Source organism: Leptidea sinapis, chromosome 5 (assembly GCF_905404315.1).
Source record: "Leptidea sinapis chromosome 5, ilLepSina1.1, whole genome shotgun sequence".
NCBI classification, from domain to species: domain Eukaryota; kingdom Metazoa; phylum Arthropoda; class Insecta; order Lepidoptera; family Pieridae; genus Leptidea; species Leptidea sinapis.
The window spans coordinates 9127735-9152612 of NC_066269.1; the positions used below are offsets into that span (position 1 = coordinate 9127735).

The following is a 24878-nucleotide window of genomic DNA, read 5'->3' on the forward strand; positions in this document are numbered from 1 at the left end:
CAAAATATTAAATTTCATCGATTAGTCTTTAACTGAACTGCTGCTTAACTAAAATATGTGGCGGTTTTTTGCAATTCTTTAAATCAAATCAAATCAAAATCAGTTTATTCAGGTCACGGAATGACACTTATGAATGTCAAAAATAAATAAAATATTTTTCTTCTTGAATCTACCGCTACTTTGTAAAGGGTTGAGCTAATGAGAAGAAGTAGCAAGAAACTCATTGCCACTCTTTTATATCAAGATTTACATTTAAGTACATCGATTTACAAATCATTTCAAATTACAATATAATATGTAAAATGATGCAACAGACACACTCAAACGTCAAATAGTCAATGTCTCACACGAGTAAGTCAAAGAAGTAAATGTAAATTAATACAAAAATTATTGAGTACAGTAGCTGCATCATCCACATACACCATAAATAAGTAAAGGTATTATGTGAGCATTTTATAAGCGATTATAAATAAATAAATATGTATATATCCATACATATATATATACACACAATAACTTTTAAGAATCTGATACCCAGTCTCCGGCAACAGGATCATCCTGCCACCACAAGCAGCGCCCGTTCACAAGCATGACGCATGAGCCAGCCATCGCCTCACTCAACCATATTTTAGGGAAGGGGACGACCCCTCCCATGTCGCCGCCATTATTTATTCATATTTCAGATTTCTGAAATGAAATGTACTTTATTTAGCTGCATGAATCGTGGCTACATATAATTCTTTAAATGGTAGTTACATATCCTAATTTGAAAATAAATTGATATAATAATATTTGACTGTCGGTATTAAATATAATATTCTTTTGCGTCATTACACACATTAAAAATTCAATAATAACATAAAGTGTCAATATCCGGGGCGTTGCAAGCGTAGGCGACAGTCATTCCGCAAGGATTAGCACTTATTTCATAACTATATTTGTTATATTAATTCAGTAATAAATACAAAATAATAAACGATCTGGTAAGGTTAAAATTTACAATGTAAACACGAAGATTACAGGAAAAAACATAAAAAAAAAACAATACATAAATAATAAAGATAGTAATGTTATGCTCTTGTATCGAAGGTTTATAATATACATATCACAAAACAATTATTTATGTAACCGTTTACTTTTAATGTAAAATTAGTATTAAACAATATATTATGTATTTATATTCAGTTTATATACATATGACATAATAAATAATAACATTATTTATATAAAAAATAGTAAAATGAAATCATGATATCTCTGGAACCATAAGCCGTAGACTTGAAATATGGTAGAAATATTCCTTTCGTCGAGTAGAGGTCAGCTAAGTACGCATTTTACGATATTGAACCCGCAAGAGTTTTTTTTTATTATGAACAGAACAATGTCTGTTAGCACTAGCTAGTAAGTAGTATATATAATAAATATCACCTTCTTATTTAGTAGATATGTATGGCCGATGTGAGACTGTTACGAGTAACTTAAAGATACAGTGTTGGTGGGCCCCCCACAAGATGGACCGACGATCTGGTCAAGATCGCCGGACTACGTTGGATGAGGGCAGCGCAGGATCGATCGTCGTGGAGATCTTGTGGGGAGGCCTTTGTCAAGCAGTGGACGTCTTCCGGCTGATGATGATAAAGATGTAATTCGGTTCTAGTAGATATTTCATTTTAATTTATTCAAACAAAACAAATCCTATAATTAGATTTACAATACTATGATTAACAATAAATTAAAACTATCGTTACGGGGAAGTGTTTATACTGGCAGCATTTCCACGTTGGATAGGCTGATCCGTTGACCGAAACAGCTGCCAGCACTTGGGTTGCCAGTAGCAATACTAAAGCGAGAAGATAGTACTTTGTACATTCTCCGCGCCTCTGGAGCCCACGAGCCAAGTGTCTCGACACCAAACGGCACAAAGATGTAAGACACATTGGGACCGACATATTTGCGACGCTTGCTGTCTTCGGCAGTCGAAACAGCAGCCCCAGCACCAACTGACGTAACTTGGACATGAGAAGGAGCCAGAGTGTCGACGCAAGTCGCGTCCCACACCAGCGCCCTAACCCATGCCCAGTAGTTGTAATAATTTATGTATGAAATTAATATCTTCCTATCTATCAGTCTATCTATTTATAAACCTGATGATACTGTTACATCTATATAAAGATACGACAAATAAAAAAGTTGATAAAGAACTCATCTTGTTGTTGATAAATACATGATATTATGAATTAAATAAATCCAGAAACATTCTTTAAAATGTGCTAATACACTATATTTAAAAAAACTAAAATGAGACCTAAAAAGATCTCCCCGGCGGGGAATCGAACCCCGGTCTCCCGCGTGACAGGCGGGGATACTTACCACTACACTACCGAGGACTGTACTTGACAGTTTGAAATAAAACAGTGTATTTTGCAATACTTATTTTAAGCTAACTTCGATATCACTTACATATACTGACCAAGTTAATAATAACAGATAAACTGCGTTAGTATTTCGTATACAACAACTTACGAAGCTGACGAGAATATCGGTCAAAGTGTTTCTATGTTGGGGCGTTGAATTTTATATTTTTATTAGCTGACCCAGCAAACGTTGTATTACCATATAAATTTTGGGTATACAAAATAGATTACAACCGATTCTCAGGCCTACCAAACATACATATAAATTAATGCATATTAAAATACTTACATATAAATTAAATTGTTATTATAAACTATATATGAAAATTTATCGTACCTACTACAATTATTGTATTCGATTGCCATCTTGCAACCCTATTGTGGATGGAACAGAATAATATAAAAATCGCGATACAAAAATAGATGTTGATCGTAGACGTGTGAAACTTTGAAGTTGTATGTATATTTTAATGCTGAATCATAATAAAATAAACAAAATTGTCAAAAATAAAACATTTAGGGGTGACCCTTATCATTCAGGAGTATGAAAAATAGATGTTGGATGATTCTCAGGCCTACCCGAAATATTTAGCTGGTTATTGGTTTAGCTGTTTCGGAGGAATTTGGTAACAAACACCGGGATAAAAGAATTTTTATTTATAAGATTAAGTTGTACATTAGATCACAACGTACATAATTGAAAACCAGAGGAATCACAGGAGCGTTGCCGGCCTTTAAGGAAGGTGTACGTTTTTTGAAGGTACCCATGTCGTAACGTCCCGGAACACTGCACAAGCAGGCTCATTCCACAGCTTTATATTACACTAGCGGATCCGAAAAACGTTGTCCTGTACACACTTCTTAATTTTGAAAAATCGGTCTAGCCGTTAAGAGAAGCTCACTAGCATACATACAGATGGGCATTAGATTTATATATTGACTAAATTTACCATTACCTTTCTCAAATTCACTGGAACACACAAAATAATCATCAAAATAGCTATATATAGTGATATAATAGCTATAGCTGTTTTGGAGGTTGTTCAATTGTGAATCAAAACCATTCTCGAATCCACTTAAAACACACAAAATAATTCATTGAAATCGGTCCAGCCGTTTAGGAGCAGTTCAGTGTCAACACATGTACAGAAGAGTTATATATATATAAAGATGTTGAATTCACATTTTGAAAGCGAAATAACGAATACGGCTGTATGGGCTTAAACTCTTTGCCTGTCCTCATAATGGACGAAGAAACCAAAAAGAATAACGAATGTGGCAAACGTCAGAAAATGTTTGGAACCAACTTCACCCTGTTACTTTGTGTTACAGTGATACGTTACGTTTGTAAAAATATTGTAAAAATCTTGCAAATATCGCTTTGATAGTTAATTGTTAAATAACGAATACGGCTGTATGGGCTTAAACCCTTTGCCTGTCCTAATAATTGACGAAGAAACCAAAAAGAATAAGGAATGTGGCAAACGTCAGAAAATGTTTGGAACCAACTTCACCCTGTTACTTTGTGTTACAGTGATGCGAGCGCATCTTAAAATTTCATTCTAATCATTTTTTCATAACGCGTATAAAGAAGTATAACTTCAAAAAGGGTGTTATTAATGATTTTTACTAAAGTATGGCGTATGAATACAAAAACAGAATACAGATCCGTTTCTTTTAATTATGATAATAGCTATTGGTAAACCCAAAAATGCACTGTTTTACTACATTTTTAAAGTTTCACTTATTTTACCTCATCAGAAAACAATATTGTGGACTTTCAATTTTTGAATTTCTCGCAATTTGACAACAGTTCTTTAGATAATATCAAACAAATGAAACTTTAATGTTTAAGCGTGGTTTAACGAGTTTAAGCGTGGACGTAGCAATCTCAATAATGATCCGCGTGAGGGACGTCCTTTAACAGCGACTACTGAAGATAACATCAGCGCTGTGCGACGCATGATAGAGGAAGATAAGAGAGTGACCTATTAACAGATACGGGCAAGCCTAGGCATTGGTATGAGTCAAGTTCAAAAAATATTACACGAGCATTTAGGCGTCAGGAAGCTTTGTACCAGATGGTTTATACCAGCATAATGTACCAGCATAATTAATCGCCAGCTATTAGTATACCTAGAGGGTCACCAGTTGATCAACGACCGACAGTACGGCTTTCGCCATGGACTTCTCGAAATCTCGAGCGATTGCCAATTCCGTGGCCATCTGGAGGGCAAAGCCAAATTGGCTTCGTAGAAGCTGGGCGTCATCAATAGAGCACGGCAATACTTCAAGCCGGCCCACATTCTAGCGCTCTACAAAGCGCAGGTCCGGCCACACATGGAGTATTGCTGTCATCTCTGGTCTGGCGCACCCCAGTATCTGCTCGATCCATTTGACCGCGTGCAACGTAGAGCAGCTCGAATTGTCGGGGACTCAGTGCTCTGTGAACAGCTGGATCTCTTGGCGTTGCGTGTGACGTCGCGATTCCTGCCGCCGAATTCCACCTTCGCACGACACGCCACAAGTTAGGATATCATCCGCACCATCTGGATGTGTGGCGGTCCTCCACAGTGCGGTTTTCAAGGAGCTTTCTCCCTCATACTACAAAGCTGTGGAATGAGCTTCCTTCTGCGGTGTTTCCGGGACGGTACGACATGGGTACCTTCAAAAAAAGGGTGTACACCTTCCTTAAAGGCCGGCAACGCTCTTGTGATTCCTCTGGTGTTGCAAGAGAAGTTCAACGGCGGTAACTCAAATGCTGTATTTGACATCGTCACAGGTTATGCTGGATATATTGCTACGAATCCGAAACCAAAAGATAATCAGCTCAGTGGGTGTTTCCTTTCGAGGATCGGCCAACTAAGGTAAAGAAAGGAAGAAGTCAAGGAAAAAAGATGATTGCCTCATTCTTTGGTCGGAAAGGATTTTTCGCGACTTTTGTGCTAGAAGATGGAAGGACAGTTACTGCAGACTGGTATGTCAATCGCTGTTTGCTTGTTGTCTTGGAAAAAATTCGACAGCAGCGCCCTCGAAGCAGGATCCTCCTTCACCACGACAATGCTGCAGCGCACTCCGCAAAACGAACTGTTGAATATTTGACTATGGCAGGTGTCGAGATAATTAGTCATCCGCCATACAGTCCTGACCTGGCGCCCTGCGACTTTTATGTATTCCCAAGAACTATAGATAAAATTCGAGGTATTCGCTTTACGAGCTCTGTAGATGCGGTGAAAGCGTAAGAAAATGCCATAGAAGAGACCCCTATGGAAGAATAGTTCGATCGAATGCGACGATGTGTAGAGAGGAACGGAGATTACTTCGAAAAATAATAAAAGTATTGGCAACTTTCTACATTAAGCCGTTTTTAATTTTTTAAGCATTTGAGTGTCATTTTCTTTTCTGGGTATTATTAGAATTATACAAGGAACCGTGTCATGTGTAGTATGAAAGCACTTGATTGGTAACAGATTGTACATATTTTAATTAATTTTTGATGTATTGTTTTCGACTTATGATACAGAATGAAAGAAGCTTGGAGTTCCCAATGTGTGTTTATTTATTAGTATTCTTACTGCAAAACTTGAAATGTTGAAATATTTTATCTAACAAGTATTTTAATGAAGGGTCACCAGAAACTCCTGGAGTTTTGCAAGGAAAGTATTATCTTACTTAGTCAATTCAACAACAAATTTGTCCTTAATCAATTTCCGTTCTAGATTTTCTTAACTTTTCACCAGAATAAACTGATATTTTTTTTTAAATGCTGACATTAATTGTTTATAAAAAAGGCAAATGCTCTTATATTTTTTTAGTTACTATGATTATGCCTCCACGATATTTAGTGGACAGTAATTATAAATAAACCTTAAACATGAAAATTATTCTACTTTAAAGGTTTTTGTTCAAATTTATTTCATCAGATCTGTAACTGTGAACAAAATAAATAGCTTTCCTTTGAAAGAAGGCCCTTTATTTTAAACAAATGTGATATATCATCAGGAACCATTAACATTCTATTATATTATATACTATATTCTATGAAATAAAAAGATAAACAAGCTTAGTCTGTACTCCAGTACCGAGGTCATATTGTGGCATGTGATTACCGCCGCCTCAGCTCTAACCAAACCAGAGGAATTATAAGGCCGAATGAAGGCGGAGGTGATCTGTGTATGACACCTACATTTCGCCGGCTGTACATCTAAGTCCCGTCGTAAGGGACACAAATCCACACTCTGTGAATTTCCAATTAGACCAAATAATACTTTTTACAACCCAGCAGTCGAACCCGGGAACTCGGCCAGCAAGATACACATCCAACCACTACGCCACCAAGATGTAGCATACTTAGCGAGATGAGTCCCAGATACTTTTGAAAATCTCATTTAAACAATTGTTCTGGAAGACCGCTGTTATCCATTCACGTCTGCATAATACATTTAAAGCCAACAGTATCGAGTGAAGTCAATAATATATTCAATACACCGCCCCCAATTAATGTTTCGTGTTCAATACGATTTAATTATTTGATCGTTCAACAGTACACAGTTGAACACGGTGATACGATTAAAAATTAACGCTTTCCTGTTTCGGGAATTAAACGCTTTGCTTATGTAGGTTTAGGGTTGCGTTAATCATACCACTTTGTTACTATAAGCCCGATATTTTTAAGTTGTCTCATTGTTCATTCATCACCTGTTCTTCCAGACCAGAGACCGGTATTTCACCTTTAAATGGGTGGTGGTAGATGGTGACAATCAATAAATGATTCAATTTTGCATTATACGTTGAACTTAATCTATAATATCTGGCCGACCGAGCCTTGCTCGGATCTTTAAGAATATACATAACTTGAACAAAAAGGACATCTGGATTCGAACCGGGGTCTTCTGCTTTCCGGATCACCCAATGTCCCATCTGAGCTATTATAGTCTTGTATAAAGTGGCGAAACTTACCTTTGTATTCTAATGTTATTGTAGGTGTTTCTAATTCAAACACGGATAAAACGATTTTTTTTTTTAATTGAAACCTAGCTAGATCGATTTCTCGCCCCCGAAACTACCTGTATACTAAATTTCTTAAAAATCGTTGGAGCCGTTTCCGAGATTCAGATTATATATATATACAACAATTGCTCATTTAAAGATAGAAGATTATGGATAATTAAAACAAACACATATAAAAAATAAATTTATTTTCCATCATTAAGAGTCATTAATTAAAACAGTTTCACAAAATCGCATCATAATAAATAGATCTTAACGTAATGTAATAAAAAGTATTACAAATTTTTTGTTTTCATTTCTCGATATAAAGAATAGGCATCTACTATCAAATATGTTACTTATAACAGTATTAAGTTATGACTCCAACAGATACTTCCGACCTTATCTTTAAATTGGAGAAATTGAGCTCAATTAATGATATCTATACTATCACACGCACAACGTTAAATTGTGCGAGTGATATTGTCGATAATGCTCTCTCGCTTGCACGGGAATTAAACACGGGAAAAAATTAAACGGCGTTAGTAAGCATTGGATTTTCGTCTGGTTTTAATTATAACGTCTACAACTTAAGAAAATATTTTTAGTTACGGATAACAAGATCGTGGCGACAATTATAAATCAGGTGTAGGTAACATACAAGCTGTTGTAAATAACCAAACAATGAACGGCATGTCCAGACGTATTGTTATATAAGATATTGTACTAACAACAAAATTGAATTGTGACCCACTTTAATGTCATTTTCCTACAGTCATAATAAACAAGTAGGTCGAAATTCGCTTGAACATACATTTCCTAAGTAACTGTTATCATTTAATTAGACACTGACAGTCCAATGTCATACAATCTTTATAGTGCAAATTTGAACCTAACTGTTTTTAAGCGACTTCAAAAGAGAAGGAGGTGGTTTTTTTATGTTACCTCAGAACTTGCAACTGGATGAACCGATTTTGATCATTCTTTTTTTATTTGAAAGCATGTGCTTTCCCTGTGGTCCCATTGCAATTTGCCCCAGATCTGACAATGGCATCCATAAGAAAACCACAAAAGTCTTAAATTTGCTATAAGTATGTGCGCGACAAATGAACGAATATCTCAAAATAGCGCCAACCGATTCTGATGATTATTTTTTTATTGGAAAGAAGTATTTTTATTTTATTGGAGAGGAGGTGTCCGCCAAGGTAGGTTTGTAACTATATACATAGTTGTAGGTGAGATGTGCTTGTATCGCACGGCGAGAGGTGAGAGCGGGGCCGCGGCGGGAGGACTCCGATTCGAAAAATAACAATAATTGTAACTAGAATTAGATTAATTAAACAGATTGCATAAAATAAAACAATTATTTTTTACTTTTAAGTGCATATTATATCTATTGCTTTGGAATATTGCTTTTTTTGCAGTCGGTCGTTTTTATGTAAATACTTTTTATGGCTTAAAAAAATGATCAGCATGAATCAAATCATTAAATACTTTCTTTACGTGATACATATTTTGGGACTCAAAATTTATAAATTCCATTATGTTCTCCAACAAGCCTATCACAAGAGTGAACAATGTACATAATAAAATAAAGAAATAAATAAAAACCTTTTATATTAATATAATAATAATAATAATAAGTCTCAAAGCGTTCTTTCTATATTACTTACCTGAAACTAGAGGTTGACATTTTCAATAAATCATGCCTTTTTTCATAAACTGATATAAATCTAAGAAAGTGTTAAACATACAGACGGTAATTCTAAATTTCAATGGCATACGACTTGCCAAGTTTTGCTATACACAGCTATTAGTACGCAATTAGTACTTGCTTGTTATAATTATAATTTTTACAAAGTGTTCTCAAGGCGAAGAGTAAGCAGAAAACACGCAAACATGGTGTTTTTAGACAAGTTTTGTGGTGAAAGTATAGCATTTGGAGCTATGAACATTACTTAATCCTGTTACACATATCCTTAAGTCTTATTTGTAGGTTGCTAATGCTTGCTTGCTGTTGGTTAAAGTTAACTCTGCCGAGCCTTTTTGAACTACCACTTTTCTTTGAAGTTAAACAAGTTTATTGGCATGGCGTGACTCATTTTTTTGGTACTTCTCTCAGAAAAGTTATTCTTATAGCTTGTACTTTTTTGTGTAGGTTAATTTATTCAGATTAGTAGTGAATAACGAGGATTGTAAGCATATAAACGGTTTTCCACGCAAGAATTTTGAAAATATTGGCTTTGTTACATAGATGGCGGGCCGACAGCCGTGAACTCATATCGCTCAAGGTCGCTGGAATTTAGTGTCGCCTTAATTATATTGCTAACTTGTTGAATTCGGTCACGTCACGAAATTTTTATGTAATTTTTGTTTTGTTTTTATTATGATTATATTATATTATTTTAGTAATTATATATTTAAGTATAGTATGTTTAAGTTGCAGAATAATTTTATTTCTTTCTTTCTATAATCTATGTGGGCTGAAATAGTAATAAAATCTCAATGTCAATATCGTCTGGATTGCTGCCATGACAGACTTACGGCCGTTCCCAATATTCAGTCTATCTCTTACTTGAGATAAAATTCGTAACTATTAGTTGACTTTTCTGTCCCAATAAACTTATCGACAGTAACTCACCTTATCCGTACACTCTGTCTGTCAATGGGACGACATATAGCTTACCAGCGAGAGAAGTTTGTATGCATATTTCAATTCACGCGTTCCCAATATAAGGCGATAAGAATGACTTATCGGGTATATTGGGACAGCTAATTACTGATAGTAGAAGGTAGTAATTTATCTCTATCTGTAGATAGTATATTGGGAACGGCCGTTAAACAATATCTACTAAATCTTGCCACAGTCAAATCTAATGAATCTTATTTAAGTAAGTACGTAATATGATTACTTTTATACATATTATAAAATCGAAAACACACCATTTGTGTCCATTAAATATTTTTGTAAAAAAAATTACGAGAATCCGCTTATTTTAAATAAAATTGTAGTCTGTTATGTATGCACAGTTTTCAATAAAAGCATTATTAGAATCAACTCGAGACCAACCACAATTTTTTGTTAAATATGCATATCTCCAAAAAATATTACAATTTCAGAGTCTACTTATATTTCAAACAAAGTGCGAAAGAATGTTACACACATAAAATTAAGAATACAATCTGATTCGATGGTAAGATTTTTACTGAGACGAAATCTTCACAGACGCGGTCGGGCGCACCCATAACATTTAAGATAGATATTAGGGCTAAGAAGCTGACGGTTCGTGGCTGATCAGAACATGATTCGGAGAACTTTGTAAGGCAACCATACAGTAATATTTAAGGCTATTGTTCGGGCATTACTTATTATTATTTTTTACTTTATTTCAGACTAGGCATATAACCTTTCTGAATGTGCAAGCAATAAGTTAATAAAGTTTCATAGCCATCGGATGAACGATATGGCAGCGCGTTAAATACGAACAAATGAACATTAATTTTTATATCTATACATATAAATAAATAAAAATTTGAGTTTTTTATATTGAAATAACCGTTTTTTACTACATGTATATGAATATATACACGGCACATACACCAAAATATTTTTTTTTACAATTTTAGCCTGTTTTTTCCGGCTAATCTCTGAAATAGCTGGACCGATTTTCACGGGACTTTTATTGGCAGGTAGCTGATGTAATGAGGAGTAACTTAAGATACGTTTATTTCAGAAAAAATCTTTTATTTTAGAAAAATAAAGTAATGTTGCATGTCCAAGAAACGGTCTAACTCTAAAAATAATTCATATGGCAAAACAACGTTTGCCGGCTCAGCTAGTATTAGATAGAAGTCATACCATCAGGAAACCGTAATTTACACCGTCGATGTTCTGTTTCATAAGGAATCACTAGGGAGATGTTACGGGGTTCACACGGCAAGCCTACGTCACGTTTAATACAGCCGGAATAATTAGCTCCCGTTTGTGGGGTATTAGACATAAACGATCCCTTTGGAAAACGGTTTTCTAAAGACGAGACCTACGTTTGGATAGGAGCACGACAATACGCGAGTAATCTAATTCGGTATGTTAAATTTTGTTCGTAGTAATGATTGAAAGTAAACTATTGGATGTATAAGAGTGTATTTTTTACATTAAACTGTAGTAAGGGATTGTAGTGAACCCACTTTTTTTATGACAATAAGGGACGAGACGAGCTGGACGTTCAATTGATGGTAATGATACGCCCTGCCTATTACAATGCAGTGCCCCTCAGGATTCTTGAAAATCCCAAAAATCTGATCGACACTACAATTGCGCTCGTCACCTTAAGATAGATGTTAGGTTTCATTTGCCCAGTAATTTTACTAGCTACGGCGCTCTTCACACCGAAACACAATAATGCGCTTACACATCAGAAAGAGACGCCGTTGTGGTACCCATAATCTAGCCGGCATTCTGTGCAAAGGAGCCTCCCACTGGTAAAAAGTACATTAAAAATATATTTTAAAACTAATTAAATACCTTGATGTTAGAAGTGTTACGGGCTGAAATATAAGTGTTGATCAATGTTTAAGTTTCTTAAGTTTAAGTATCTTGTAATTTACTATGCAAATTTTTATGTATCGAAATTAATTCAAAAAAAATTGCCGCTGAGTTTCTAGCGCCCGTTATTCGTAGATGGAGGTATAAATTTTCGAGATTTTTGCGTTCATTATGTGATTTTAAATCCTATTTTAAATAAAAACAATTTTAATTTGTATGATTTCTTGACAAGCTGCATTTTTCTGTAAAAGTGTTGTTTATGTAGAATTATAAAGTTTCTTATGAAATGAAAATGGCTTTTCAGATATTGATATATCGAATTTTAAGGATTGTTGCATTTAGCAGTAGGAGGCACCTTTGCACAGGATGCCGGCTAGATTATGGCTACCACAACGTCGCTTTTTTCTGCCGTGAAGCAGTAATGTATAAGCATTATAGTGTTTCGGTCTGTAGGGCGCCGTAGCTAGTGAAATTACTGGGCAAATGAGACTTAACATCTTATGTATCAAGGTGACGAGTGCAATTGTAGTGCCGCTCAGAATTATTGGGTTACTCGAGAATCCTGAGCGGCACTGAATTATTGTATAAGGCTTATCAATAACCATCATCTGAACGTCTTGCTCGACACGTCCCTCATAGTCATAAAAAAAAAATTAAAAAAAATGTGCAAATTGGGACAGTGATAATGCTAACAAAAAAACTATTACAAAATATTTTAAATACTCAGGAGTATTGTTCCGCCTTGACTCCGTTAGCGTTATTTTTAAAGTTAAAAGTGAGAAATAATCCCTTAGGTGATATAAATCGAAGAATTCGCTGGTATTCGTAAGTCATATTAGAATAGAAAATAACTGGATTGTCTGAATAATGAGCTACACTAGCTAACAGTGAAGTGCTTGCGGATGGAATGGATCCTAAGGGTGCTTCCACATAGGAGTTAAAAATGATAACCAAAATAATTTTTTTAACAAGAAATCTTTATTAAAACGCTAAGATGTTTTATGTGTTTTAACGAGGGGAACATGACAAGCACCTGATGGTAAGTATCTCTGTCCATTACAATGTGCACTACATCCTTGATTGAACCCAAAATTCTATGCAGCATCGCAATTGCGCTTGTCGCTTTGAGACATAAGATGTTGAGTCCTTCAAAGCTAACTCTAACATTCGTTAACATCTGCGTGGAAGCACCTTAAAGAACAAAAATATTTCTCTAAAGACAGACCTTTATGAGTTGTAATGACAACCTTTATTTTAATTTAAGGGAACCTAATTATTTTCCACAATGGTTTTGCTTTTAAAATAACAGTCATTCGTAACAAAAAGATTTCTCTAAAGATACATCTTTGTGAGCTGTAATGACACCCTTTATTTTAATCATCATGCAAGAAAACCTGATCATTTTCCACAATGGTTTTGCTTCTAAAATAACAGTCATTCGTAACAAAAATATTTCTCTAAAGACACATCTTTGTCGGTTGAAATGACACCCTAAATTTTAATCCTCATGCAAGGAAACCTGATCAATATCTACATGGTTTTGCGCTTAAAATAACAGTCATTGGTAACGAAACACCAGGTCCGGTAGCCAGCTAGTCCACTCTCTCCAGGAGCTTTTTCACGAGCCTCCAGTCTTCCATGATGTCAGCGTCGGACAGCATATAGACCACGTAGGGCGGAGACACCGTGACCTGCCGTTTGCGTCGCTTGCGGCCCCACTCCGGAACAGAAGACCACAAGTCCACGGTGTGACGCTCCTCTTCAAGTTTCCGGATCTTCTCCAGTATGTCCTCTTTTGTGTTTTCGTATGTCAGCCATTTCTCGCTCTGCGAACAAAATATACAAATAAATACAAAATTTAGATACTTTACGTGTTTAGAAAATAATACAAAAATCAACGGCACAAAATAAAAACATTGAAATTTATAAAGATCTTCAATTTTTTTTTTATAAAAGAGGGGGCAAACGGGCAAGAGCTTCTCGGGATGGGGAGTGGTGAGGCAACCGCCTATGGACATCCGCAACAGCATCATATTTCTTGAGGTTTCCTGAGTTGTATCATATAAACATATTCCTACATCTATACATATAAATAAAATTGGAGTGTCTGTTTGTAATATTTAAATAACCATTTTTTACTACCTACATGTATATGAATATATATAAGGTACATACCCCAAAAAAACATTTTTTACAATTTCTGTCTGTCTGTCTGTTTAATCCGGCTAATCTCTGAATTAGCCGGATTGCATAGTAATTTTGCATAAGTTATTTATTAATAGTCACATTTTAACCATAATCGAACTCTACTTAAATCAAATTCTAATGAAAGTATACAATAGACTTTGAACACCGTTGCCACGAAATAAGGTGTTAATTTGAATGAATGTTTTAATGTTATCTATATATGTGATTGTATACATATATACAACGCTGCTGGGATATTTTTTGACGACCTTTTAATAGGCGATTCGGAGTCTAATTGTTTATTGTACTTCAATGATCTAGATGTATAAATTATTAAAGCTCGCACATTACTGCTTGGCGGTAAAAATAGCTATCAAACATTGCATTTCATATAAAGAAATATTTGTTCATCCATCTCTTAAGGCGCGGTCACACCTCAATATCCACAAAAATTGGTTTCTTAGAGAGTCGATTACAACATAATGCAATGAAAAAATTCGAACGCAAAAAATACAGTGCACAAAGAAGGTCTTACAGAAAATATTTATATATACTTTGAAATATTCGATAAAAAATTTGGAAGTTGCTTCCCAAAAATAAACTTAGGAGTCAGCTATAACAACATTCGTTTTTAAAAGAATTTAACAGAATTAGTACTTTTCTAAAATTTAAACCGAACAATTTTTCAATTTAATATGTAAATTTTATATAAACAAAAGAAAACAAGTAATTTAAATGCCCATTTGTAGCTTAGCCACTTGATCAACACAAATATTGTATTATTGGTTGTAGCGTCTACAATCCTAGTCACCCGCCCCTTAAGCTTGGAAGTGCAAATTATTATAATGTTATAGTCAAGTCTGCCCTCTCCACTCGCTAAGAGGTTGTTTTAATTTTAGCTTCTAAGCTGATAAATAAGCCATCTGTAATTATTATACTTTTAAAAGAACGACCGGGCATTGATTTCTGGTCTTGTAATATAAATAATAGAAATATTGAAAAATGAAAAGATTAAGGCAACAAACCAAACAACTGATACAAATAGAAAAATTTAAAAAAAGAGCGAAATTTTATTTTTTAATGTTATCTCTATTAAAAATATTAAACACGTCACAAGACAAATAAATTGTCTTAAATTTTTCGTTTGGCAATCATTAAAACCTCATAATAACCGCAGGCGACCTTACGGGAAATACAAATTTGTTATCAGTTGGTGGTCGTTATCAGTGAGTCTAATGATAACCACGTGTTATCACAGGACGAACACGTTCGTCGTCGGGCCTGCGCCGGCGCAGCGTCGCCGATCAACAGCCAACCCACGCACTCAACACGACCTGTCTTATTAATAAACACAATGTAATGTTACTCTAGATTTAAAATTACTTCTCCCTGTCATGTAATGTATATAGTTATACCTGATAGTAAGCCAAGAATTATGCAAAACGTAGCCGGCATCATGTGCAAAGGTGATTCTCACGTAAACGTCCTTCAATCTGACACATAAGATGGAAATCTCAAGTGCAGCTAGCTGTAATAAGGTCGACGCGCACACGCATCAAAATTTAAATTTAAAATAAGAACAATTTTTAGAAGAAATAAGCTTGAAATTAAAATTCATTGAATAAGCGTTCTTTTAGTCCAATTATCTTAATGTTATGAGTTATCGTATTACCTCTATGGCTGAGACCTATACAGCGTACTTAGACTTTGCTCAGACTTTACTTACGTAAAACTTAGCTGAGATTAAGCTCAGCGTAAGTTTTAATTTCCTTTTTATAGTCATTTGATAGATGAATTATGCTGAGCTTAAGCTAAGACAGCCTAATGCAAAAGTCAAGTTCGCTGTTTATCACACTCAGCTAAGTGTGTAGTAAGTAAAGTTTAAGATCTCAGGGTAAGCCGTGCAGCTGAGCTTGAGGTATAATTCATGTATATAGACTAAGAGCGCTTTGGCACTACATCCGATCCAAATCCGATCCGAAACCGTGAAAATACGGCCCGGTGTAGCCGTAGAACTATTTCTAACGTAGTGCGAAGACGCTCTAAAGATAACTTTCAATAATAACTTGTCAATTGTATGAAAGTTCATAAACTTGCAGTCCTTTGGTTTAACATTTGGAGTCAGAACATAAACTTAGAATCTATAAATAATTTCAATATGACGTACTACAAAAGTGCAGTTCAAATTTTGCATTTAGTACCTATCCGTATTGAGTTGATTGAGTAAACATAGAGACTCTAAGGTGACTGTTTAGCTGATGATGATTCTACTTAACACATAATGGACTGTAAAATTAATGGACACAAACCTCGTACGAGTGAGAGGAATACTATTTTTTTATGACAATTATACACGTTCAAACACACCCGACCAGGCTCAGTACTTTCAAATAATCATTAATCTAATAAAACATACATCTCATAAACACAATAATAACTGTAAATTAGCTTCCGAAATTATAGTATAGCGATCATGGGTCTATTTCCATGCGTTGAGACTGGTCATTAAGTGACGAGGCAGAAACCGCAACTAAAATTAAAAATCACTAATCAGCACTACCGTCTGTATACTGACGATCGGCGGTGTCCCAGGGCACTAGATTTTTCAGATACAGCAAAATCGAAAGTGCCGTACGGCACACTATTCCCTCACCTTGTTGTGAACCATATTTTGTTTATAAGAAGGTTTATTTTGCATGGTCGTATAGCTTGTTTCAATAGTTTTCAGATAAATTACCTCAAATCATCCTAATTTTAAAGAATATATTACAAGTTTTACCAGTGGGAGGCTCCTTTGCAAAGGATGCCGCCTAGATTATGGGTACCACAACGGGCGTCTATTTCTGCCTTGAAACAGTAATGTGTAAGTATTACTGTGTTTACGTCTGAAGGGCGCCGCAGCTAGTGAAAGTACTGGGCAGACGGGACTTAACATCTTAGCGCAATTGTGGTGTTTGAGTTTTTGGGTTTTCAAGAACCCTGACAGGAACTGCATTGTAATGCGCAGAGCGTATCAATTACTCTCAGCTGAACGTCCTGCTGGTCTCGTCCCGTATTGGCACAAAAAATAATAATATGCGTTGACAGAAGGCTGCTCGCGCGACAAAATCACCAATCTGATGCATTACGTGCGCGATCTGAGTTTCCCGGAAGAGAAACGTTAAAACGTCTTAAACATTAAGAGAATCCGCCCCTGTTCCATATCTCGAAAACAAATTAAAATTTGAATTCGAAATTCGACTAGGAACCCAGTATCAGCTCCAACCATTTCACCGCGTGCAACACAGAGCTGTTCGAATTTTCGTGGATGCAGTACTCTGTGAATGCCTAGATTACTAGGCGTTGCGTAGAGACGTCACCTCATTGAGTGTCACCTACCGAATTGATCAAGGCGACTGTTCCGAACTGTTTCACCTGATTCTTGCCGCCGAATTCCACCTTCGCACGACACGCACAAATTAGGATATCATCCCCACCATCTGGGTATCTGGCGTTCGTCCACAGTGCGGTTTTCCAGGAACTTTCTTCCACCAAGCTGTGGAATGAAATTTCTTGTGCGGTGTTTCCAGGACAATACCTCATGGGTACCTTCAAAAAAGCGCGTCCACATTTCTTAAAGGCTGACAACTCTCCTGTTATTTCTCTGGTGTTGCAAGATAATGGCGTTGGTACCTTAACATCAGATGATCCGTGGGCTCGTTGGTTCTCCTCTTCCTTTTCTCCACTTCTTCTCTCCCATAAAAAAAAAATGGACCATCAATCAATCATGAGCACATAGATAAGGGGAGCGAGCGATCTGGCAAGCGAAGAAAATATAGGAACTTACTCATTACTCCAAGAGGTACTTTTTCCTTACAAATTAATATGAAGGAACGTCTTTTTAAAGTTTTGGAGAAAGCACCATGCTATTCCGATCAATGCAAAAAAAAATCGTAGCTTATGGCGGGCTACGGAAATGGCTACGGGTTACGAAATTAGGTTAAGAAGCATTATTGTAACATTCAAAAGCACCTGACAAATCTTGTTGAAGCATGGGACTTAACGAAAATTTCCAACTTATGTAGTCCTCTAGACAATGATTGTAGAGAAATTTTCATATTATGCTTGATTAACGCTTATTGAAAGGCTGTCGCCTTCTAACTTTCAAATGCTTTATAAATTGTGTTTGAAACTGATCATTCAAAAAAAAAAAAAAAATCTATATTATAGTGTGGCAAAGCAATTATTCTATTTGTAAATCGCCAGTAACCTTGTACCTACTTTTAAGAAGATTATTTAAGTAGCTATGTACTGCCGGAATACGTTGGATGAGGGCAGCTCAGGACCGATCGACGAGAAAACCTTTGACCAGCAGTGGACGTCTTCCGGCTGCTGTTGTTGTACTGCAGCCTTTTAGATACGTAACGAACAGCGAAAGGAATTATTACTGTTATTTATTATTTTCTCATGTGAGTGACTAAGTTTTTATTATTAAACTAGTTGACCCGACAGACGTTGTTCTGTACATTACACATACAGTGTCCTATTATATATATATGAAGAAGATCTGTAAACCAAAACTAACATTTCTTTCATAATGGAATAGCAGTTTTTTTTCTTAGAAAAACTTATTGTCATTCATTCATATTATGTCCTAGAATGACGACCACGCACTATAAGACACAGTTGGTAGGCGCCCACAAGATGGAACAATAGTAGATAATAATCTCAAGACCGCCGAAATATGTTGGACGAGAGCAGCGCAGGTGGCCCTTGCCCAGCAGTGGACGTGTTTCGTCTTAAGTGATGATGATGATAGTTCACGCTCCCTTACTCTTCTCGAGCCGACTATACCGAAACGAGCGTTATGCTACCGAGCGTAACAGCTCAGTCTATTTAAATACTCATAAAATAAAGTATTCTACGCGCGTACAAAGGTATTTGACAAAAAAAAATTAAAGAAATAACATTTATTTCAATGAATCAACCATGTTCTACTCGTATTATGCCAAAACGCTCAGGATTCTTAAAAACTCAAGTTTCAAACACGGCATCGCAACAGCTTTAAGAATAAGAGAATCAGTTTTTTTTAAATATTGATATTAGGTGTTCAATAAACTAAAAGTATAAAATACGGCAGTCGGCCATGTTAACTTCGACACGAATGACGTCACGGCACAATTATCATGACCGTCGCTTGGTAATTAGGTTGTCATATTAGGAATTTATTGTTTATTTTGAGTTGTCATAAAAATACATAAATTTGAACAACAGATTATTTTATTTAATAATAATAATAATAATAATAATAATAATAATATCTTTTATTTGACACACACATGAAACATTGCATTACAATGCTACAAAAATAAGAATAAGAAAAAACAAAAATTATAACTAAAACTAACCTAGAACATATTTTACAAAGAATAAATAAATAACTTTACCAAGATATTATAACATAGCAGCTGTGTGGCAGTGTGTATCAAAAGGGATGCTACTCAGGTTACCTGTGACAATTGGTCACAGCACTGATTTTCAGTAGCTCCCGTTTGACGCTTCACGTCGCGGTGCTGAGTAATAAATTATAAATATTTATCACAACATAATATTATATAATAAAAAAACAAAGAAAAGTCCAACCTAGTACTGTTAATGCCTATTATTTTTGAGCAACAAGAGCTGAATCAATCTGACTCGCCATTACGTATTTCTTCATTGTTACTCGAAAGTTTGAAATTGTAGTGAGGTCACGCAATGGTGGAGGCAGGTTGTTCCAGCATTTGGTCGCGCTATAACGAAAGCTACCTCTGAAGGCAGCTGTATGATGTTTAGGCACGTCTAGCATCCAGTGTGATGCTCTGGTACTATAGGCCCTGTTTTTATCTCCTAGCCAAGACAGTTTTTTATATAGGTAAGGAAGCATATGATATTTTACAACTCCAAAGAGTAAAACTGCAAAATGCGTGCGCCTACGACTTTCCATATTGGGAACTTTGGCATCGTTTAGATATGGTGTTATGTGGGATCGAGGTGGAATATCCCAGCAATAGCGAGCACACGCGTTTTGAATGCGCTGAATAGAATTTTGTGTACGAACAAGTATGCGATCGCCATAAACCATATCACCGTAGGTTAATTTAGAAAGCACCAGTGCATCACATAGCTTCTGCCGGAGTTTAGGAGTGATGTGATTTCTAATACGGTAGAGTAATTTTAGGCGATAAAAGCAATTGCATATTACTTGGTCGATATGTTTGTCAAACCTTAAGCTTTCATCGAACACAATGCCAAGATTCCGAGCTTCATTCACGCGTCCCAGCGATATTCCCTTAATATGTATCAATGGATTAGCTTGTTCAAGGTTTTTTATAAGAGAAGGTGTACCAAGAATCATATATTTAGTCTTATCTGTATTCAAGGCTAAAGCACTTCGTTCCGACCACTCAGCAATACGTTGTAGATCAGCGTTCAACTGATTTATGGCTACTTGAATCTGATCTGTAGGAAACGAAATGTTAAGCTGTATATCATCCGCGTATATGTGATACTTGCAGTGCTCTATATTATTTATGATATCATGCATATATTTCAACATATTTTTTTAAACTAATAAACGTGCACCGACATAGTATACGAGAAATCCAATATTCGTCATCACTCCAATCTACAGCGTCCATATCGAAACACAATAATAATGCTTGCGTGTTACTTTTTTTTATGAAAAAGTAGGACTAACAACCGTACGCGTCACCTGGTGTTGGGTGATCACCACCGCCCACATTCTCTAGCAACACCAGAGGAATCACAGGAGCATTGCCGGCCTTTAACGAAGGTGTACACGGTTTTTTAAAGGTACCCATGCCATATCGTCACCGGAAACACCGTACCAGTAATCCCATTTCACAGCTTTGTAGTACGTGGAAGTAAGTTCCTTGAAAACCGCACTGTGGAGTACCGCGACACTTCAAGATGGATGATGTCTTAATTGTGGCATGTCGTGCGAAAGTGGAATTTGGCGGACCGCCACACATCCAGATGGAAGGGATGATATCCTAAAATGTGGCGTGTCGTGCGAAGGTGGAATTTGGGGGAAGGAATCAGGTAAAACAGCTCTGTGGAACACTCCTCGTGGTAAATGCGGTAGGACACACACAAACGACGGTTCTACTCAACGCCAAGTAATTCAGCCGTACACAGTGCAGTGGTTCCCCGACAATTCGAGCTGCCCTGCGTTGCACGCGGTCAAATGGATCGAGTTGATACTGAGGCGCGCCAGACCAGTGATGACAGCAATAATCCATATGTGTTTTTTTTCGTGTTGCTTTATTTTTGACGCCTTTGCGCACTTGTTCTTGTAAGGGAAACATTTTCCGACTATTTACAAATGCTTTTATAAGTTAACATATTTTTTTACAAACAAAAACCCGCAATCAGTTACTGAGAAAATATCAAACGAGATGATATCATTCAGCTTGTAGCGGCATGCCGCACCGCACAGCGTGTGTTTGCTCACGTAGATATTCAGTAGGTATAGATTGTTTATTTCCGCACCGCTCCGTGTTTATTAACGTGCAATAACAGATAACAGGTAAAACTATTATACAGTACGAGTACAGTATAATTTATGTGACCCTGAGATCCAATCAGAATTGTACACAGCATTTACAAATAAGTGGACGTGGTGGTATTTGGGAATTTTTGAAGACTCGTCCCAAATACCATAGTGTCTCAAGCTGCAGGTTTTTAACCAGAATGTGTTGCCAGTAATTAACGTTTCGTTAACTATGGGCCTTATGCGAAAGCTCATGGTCGCTCAGAGGACGATGGAGAGGGCTACGCTCGGAGTTGCGGGATTGAATCAGAAATGAGGAGTTCCATAGGAGCACCAAAGTCACCGACATAGCGCAGATGATTTGCGAAACTTATTGCAAACACCTCAGCCCACAGATGTTCTTCCAAAATTTGATTCCTTTACAATTCCTTTAAAGACAGTAAAATCAATACCACCGCTTCATCGACGAATTCTTACCAGCTTGGCCTGTGATTTTATTGTAGACTTCTTCTCAAGAGCTGTTCTTACTCTTTTCGTACAAATAGTAAATATAAAAAAGTAAAATTTGAGCCTACCATAACCTTTGTAACTCTGGTCTGACCATTGTCATATTGGAAATGTATGAATACATAACTACATATTATAAGACTAAGTCCTACAACGCGCATGTCTGTCTGTCTTTTTTTTATATGAGAGGGGGCAAAGATGAGGGGGGTGTCTGTCCGCGATTACCTCAAAAACTACTGCACAATTGTCAGGCTTGTTTAGTTTTTGTATATAATAACGATATTTGTTGGAGTTGTCGGAAAATAATAAGCCGTCTGGGAGTTTTCAACGAAAACGCTGTCTAAACCCTTTGAGATATAACAAAATAATGTAAAGTGGAATTGTCTATCTTATATAGGTCTACGGAAAAGTCGCGATGGCATAAATGTCTATCTATTTCTTAATGATACTATACTACATCTATTTTAATACTTTAAACATAAGCAGTTATGAAACGGTAATGTTAAAGCTGTTTACACAAATACGATATTAATACTTTTAAGTAAAACACTTTAAAAGGATTTAAACGCGTGTAATTGTAAAGATGTTTTTACATTAGATTTTTGCGTAAAAGTTAAATTTTTATTTTAGTTTAGCCGACGTTTCAAACGTGTGAAAGATAGTAGACTATCTTTGACTTATTTCATCTGCAGTCCCCCTCTGTTAATGAGATCTGGAAAGGTATTGAAAGGTCAGGCTAGCTAAAATAATAATAAAAATATAACTTGCAAAAATCTTATGTAAAAACAGTTACAATTACACGCGTTTCAATCCTTTAAAAGTGTTTTATTTAAATGTTGTATAACACTCGCGTTAATCAAAGAAAATACTATATTTATATCAGTTTATCACTACATATTATAAAAATATTAATTTCTGATGACTTTAGAATACATTATTTCCTAAAATTGACATATTATATTTTCTATTGACAGAACAGCGTCTGTCGGGTCAGCTAGTAATTTATAATTGGGAGTTCTCGTTAAAGCCAAGGCGTGAAATTCATTTATATTCTCAAAATTGATTCCTTTAGAATTCCTTTTGATGTTATTTCTAATATACTAGATACTACTACCGCTTCGGAAACAAATGGCGCTCTCTGAGAGAGAAGAAGCGGCGCAAGAAACTCAACCAGCATTCTTTTTTTTGCGCTCTTTTCAATGAAATATACAATACTAGCTGACCCGACAGACGTTGTTCTGTTAATAATAAAAAAAACCCCTGCGAGTGGAATTTCGTAAAATCCTTTACTCGGCGAAAGGAATATTCCTACCAAATTTCAAGTCTCTACGGCTTATGGTTTCAGAGATATCGTGATGAGTTACTATATACGTGGAAATCTCTTATATTATATATATATATATACAATATTGTACTGTCATAGCTATTGCTATAAAATAATCATAAACTAGTCCCAGGCTGTCGGATCTCTCAGATATTCAGCTGTGGAGTAGTAAGATTTACGACGGACTTTATTATAAAAATGTACCTATACACTTACCCTTAAAGCTATTATGTATCTTATGAAGCCTACTAGAATTAGATACAAGCAATCCCTTATTTCTAGTGTTATAATAATGAAAATCACTATTAAGAGCAAAAAGGTGACGATTTTTGTGAACGTATATTAAATTTTCATAAATGTACTGACAATGAACAGTCATAATATTTATTTCTTTAAATTTTTCTTTGAGAGACTGTCTATACCCAAGCTGATATATAGCATGAACAGCTGTCTTTTGCAGAGCAAACACTATATCAATGTAGTGAAACTAGAATTTGTTAGAAGCAATCCCTTCTTTCTAGTGTTATAATATACCAAATTCCAAATACTTTGAAACGCATAGACGGAAGTTATTTAAATAATTACAAAACTTGTCGTAATTGACAATCAAATGAGTAAAATGGCAAGGTTGGTCTGTAAATAGCTGATTTAAAAATAGTCATAATAATATTTAAGAAAATACTCCTTATTATTCTTATAAGTACTCTATATTCAGTCGCAACATCCTTACTACAATATTATAAAAGGCAATGTTTGTTTGTTACGCTTTTACGCCGGAGCTACTGAAACCGATTTTGATAAAATTTGGTCCAGCGATAAACTGGATCTTGGGAAAGGACATAGGCTACATTTTATCCTGGAAATATCAATGTGAATGAGCTACAACTATACCAATAGTAGGCTAAATTTGCCATAGCAATCTTCCTCGAAATAAGATTCATAGAATATGATGGGAACGGGAGCGAAAACGACATGAGATAATCTTGAATTCCAAACTCGCTCATAATTTTTAAAAACCCTTTATCTACACGAACGAAGTCGCGGCTATTACGTAGTAATGTTTATAAAAACGGACACAAGATTCAATACATGAAAAGCAACAGAAGGAATGTTATTTCAATACATATTTCAGTTCAACAAAACTCATGAGTCATAATAATCAGGCATAATTTGAAACGTTGAGTTTCGTTCGTTGCAGTCTCTCTCTCCTATGTACTGCGCTGTATTATATAATAATAAAGAGTACATAGTACATGTCTGTGTCAGGGCTGCTACGAGCAATAAAATCTTAATATATATAAATTACGTGTCACGTTATTTGTCCGCGATGGACTCCTAAACTAATGAACGGATTTCAATGGGGATTACTTCATGGAG

The 24878-nt window shown here is 35.8% G+C and overlaps 1 protein-coding gene and 1 non-coding gene across 2 annotated transcripts in view; both read right to left on the reverse strand.

Annotated features, from left to right (window-relative positions):
- Positions 1 to 2315: 2315 nt before the first annotated feature.
- On the reverse strand, positions 2316 to 2387 carry Trnad-guc (transfer RNA aspartic acid (anticodon GUC)). Its single transcript has one exon. It is a non-coding gene; the product is annotated as a tRNA-Asp (tRNA).
- A 5208-nt stretch (positions 2388 to 7595) lies between these two features.
- Positions 7596 to 24878, reverse strand: part of LOC126964432 (breast cancer metastasis-suppressor 1-like protein) — a 166039-nt gene continuing 148756 nt past the window's right edge. The window contains exon 4 of the mRNA XM_050807536.1: positions 7596 to 13775. Within this exon, the coding sequence (XP_050663493.1) occupies positions 13542 to 13775 (234 nt within the window). The 3' untranslated portion in view covers positions 7596 to 13541. The remainder of the gene's footprint in view (positions 13776 to 24878) is intronic.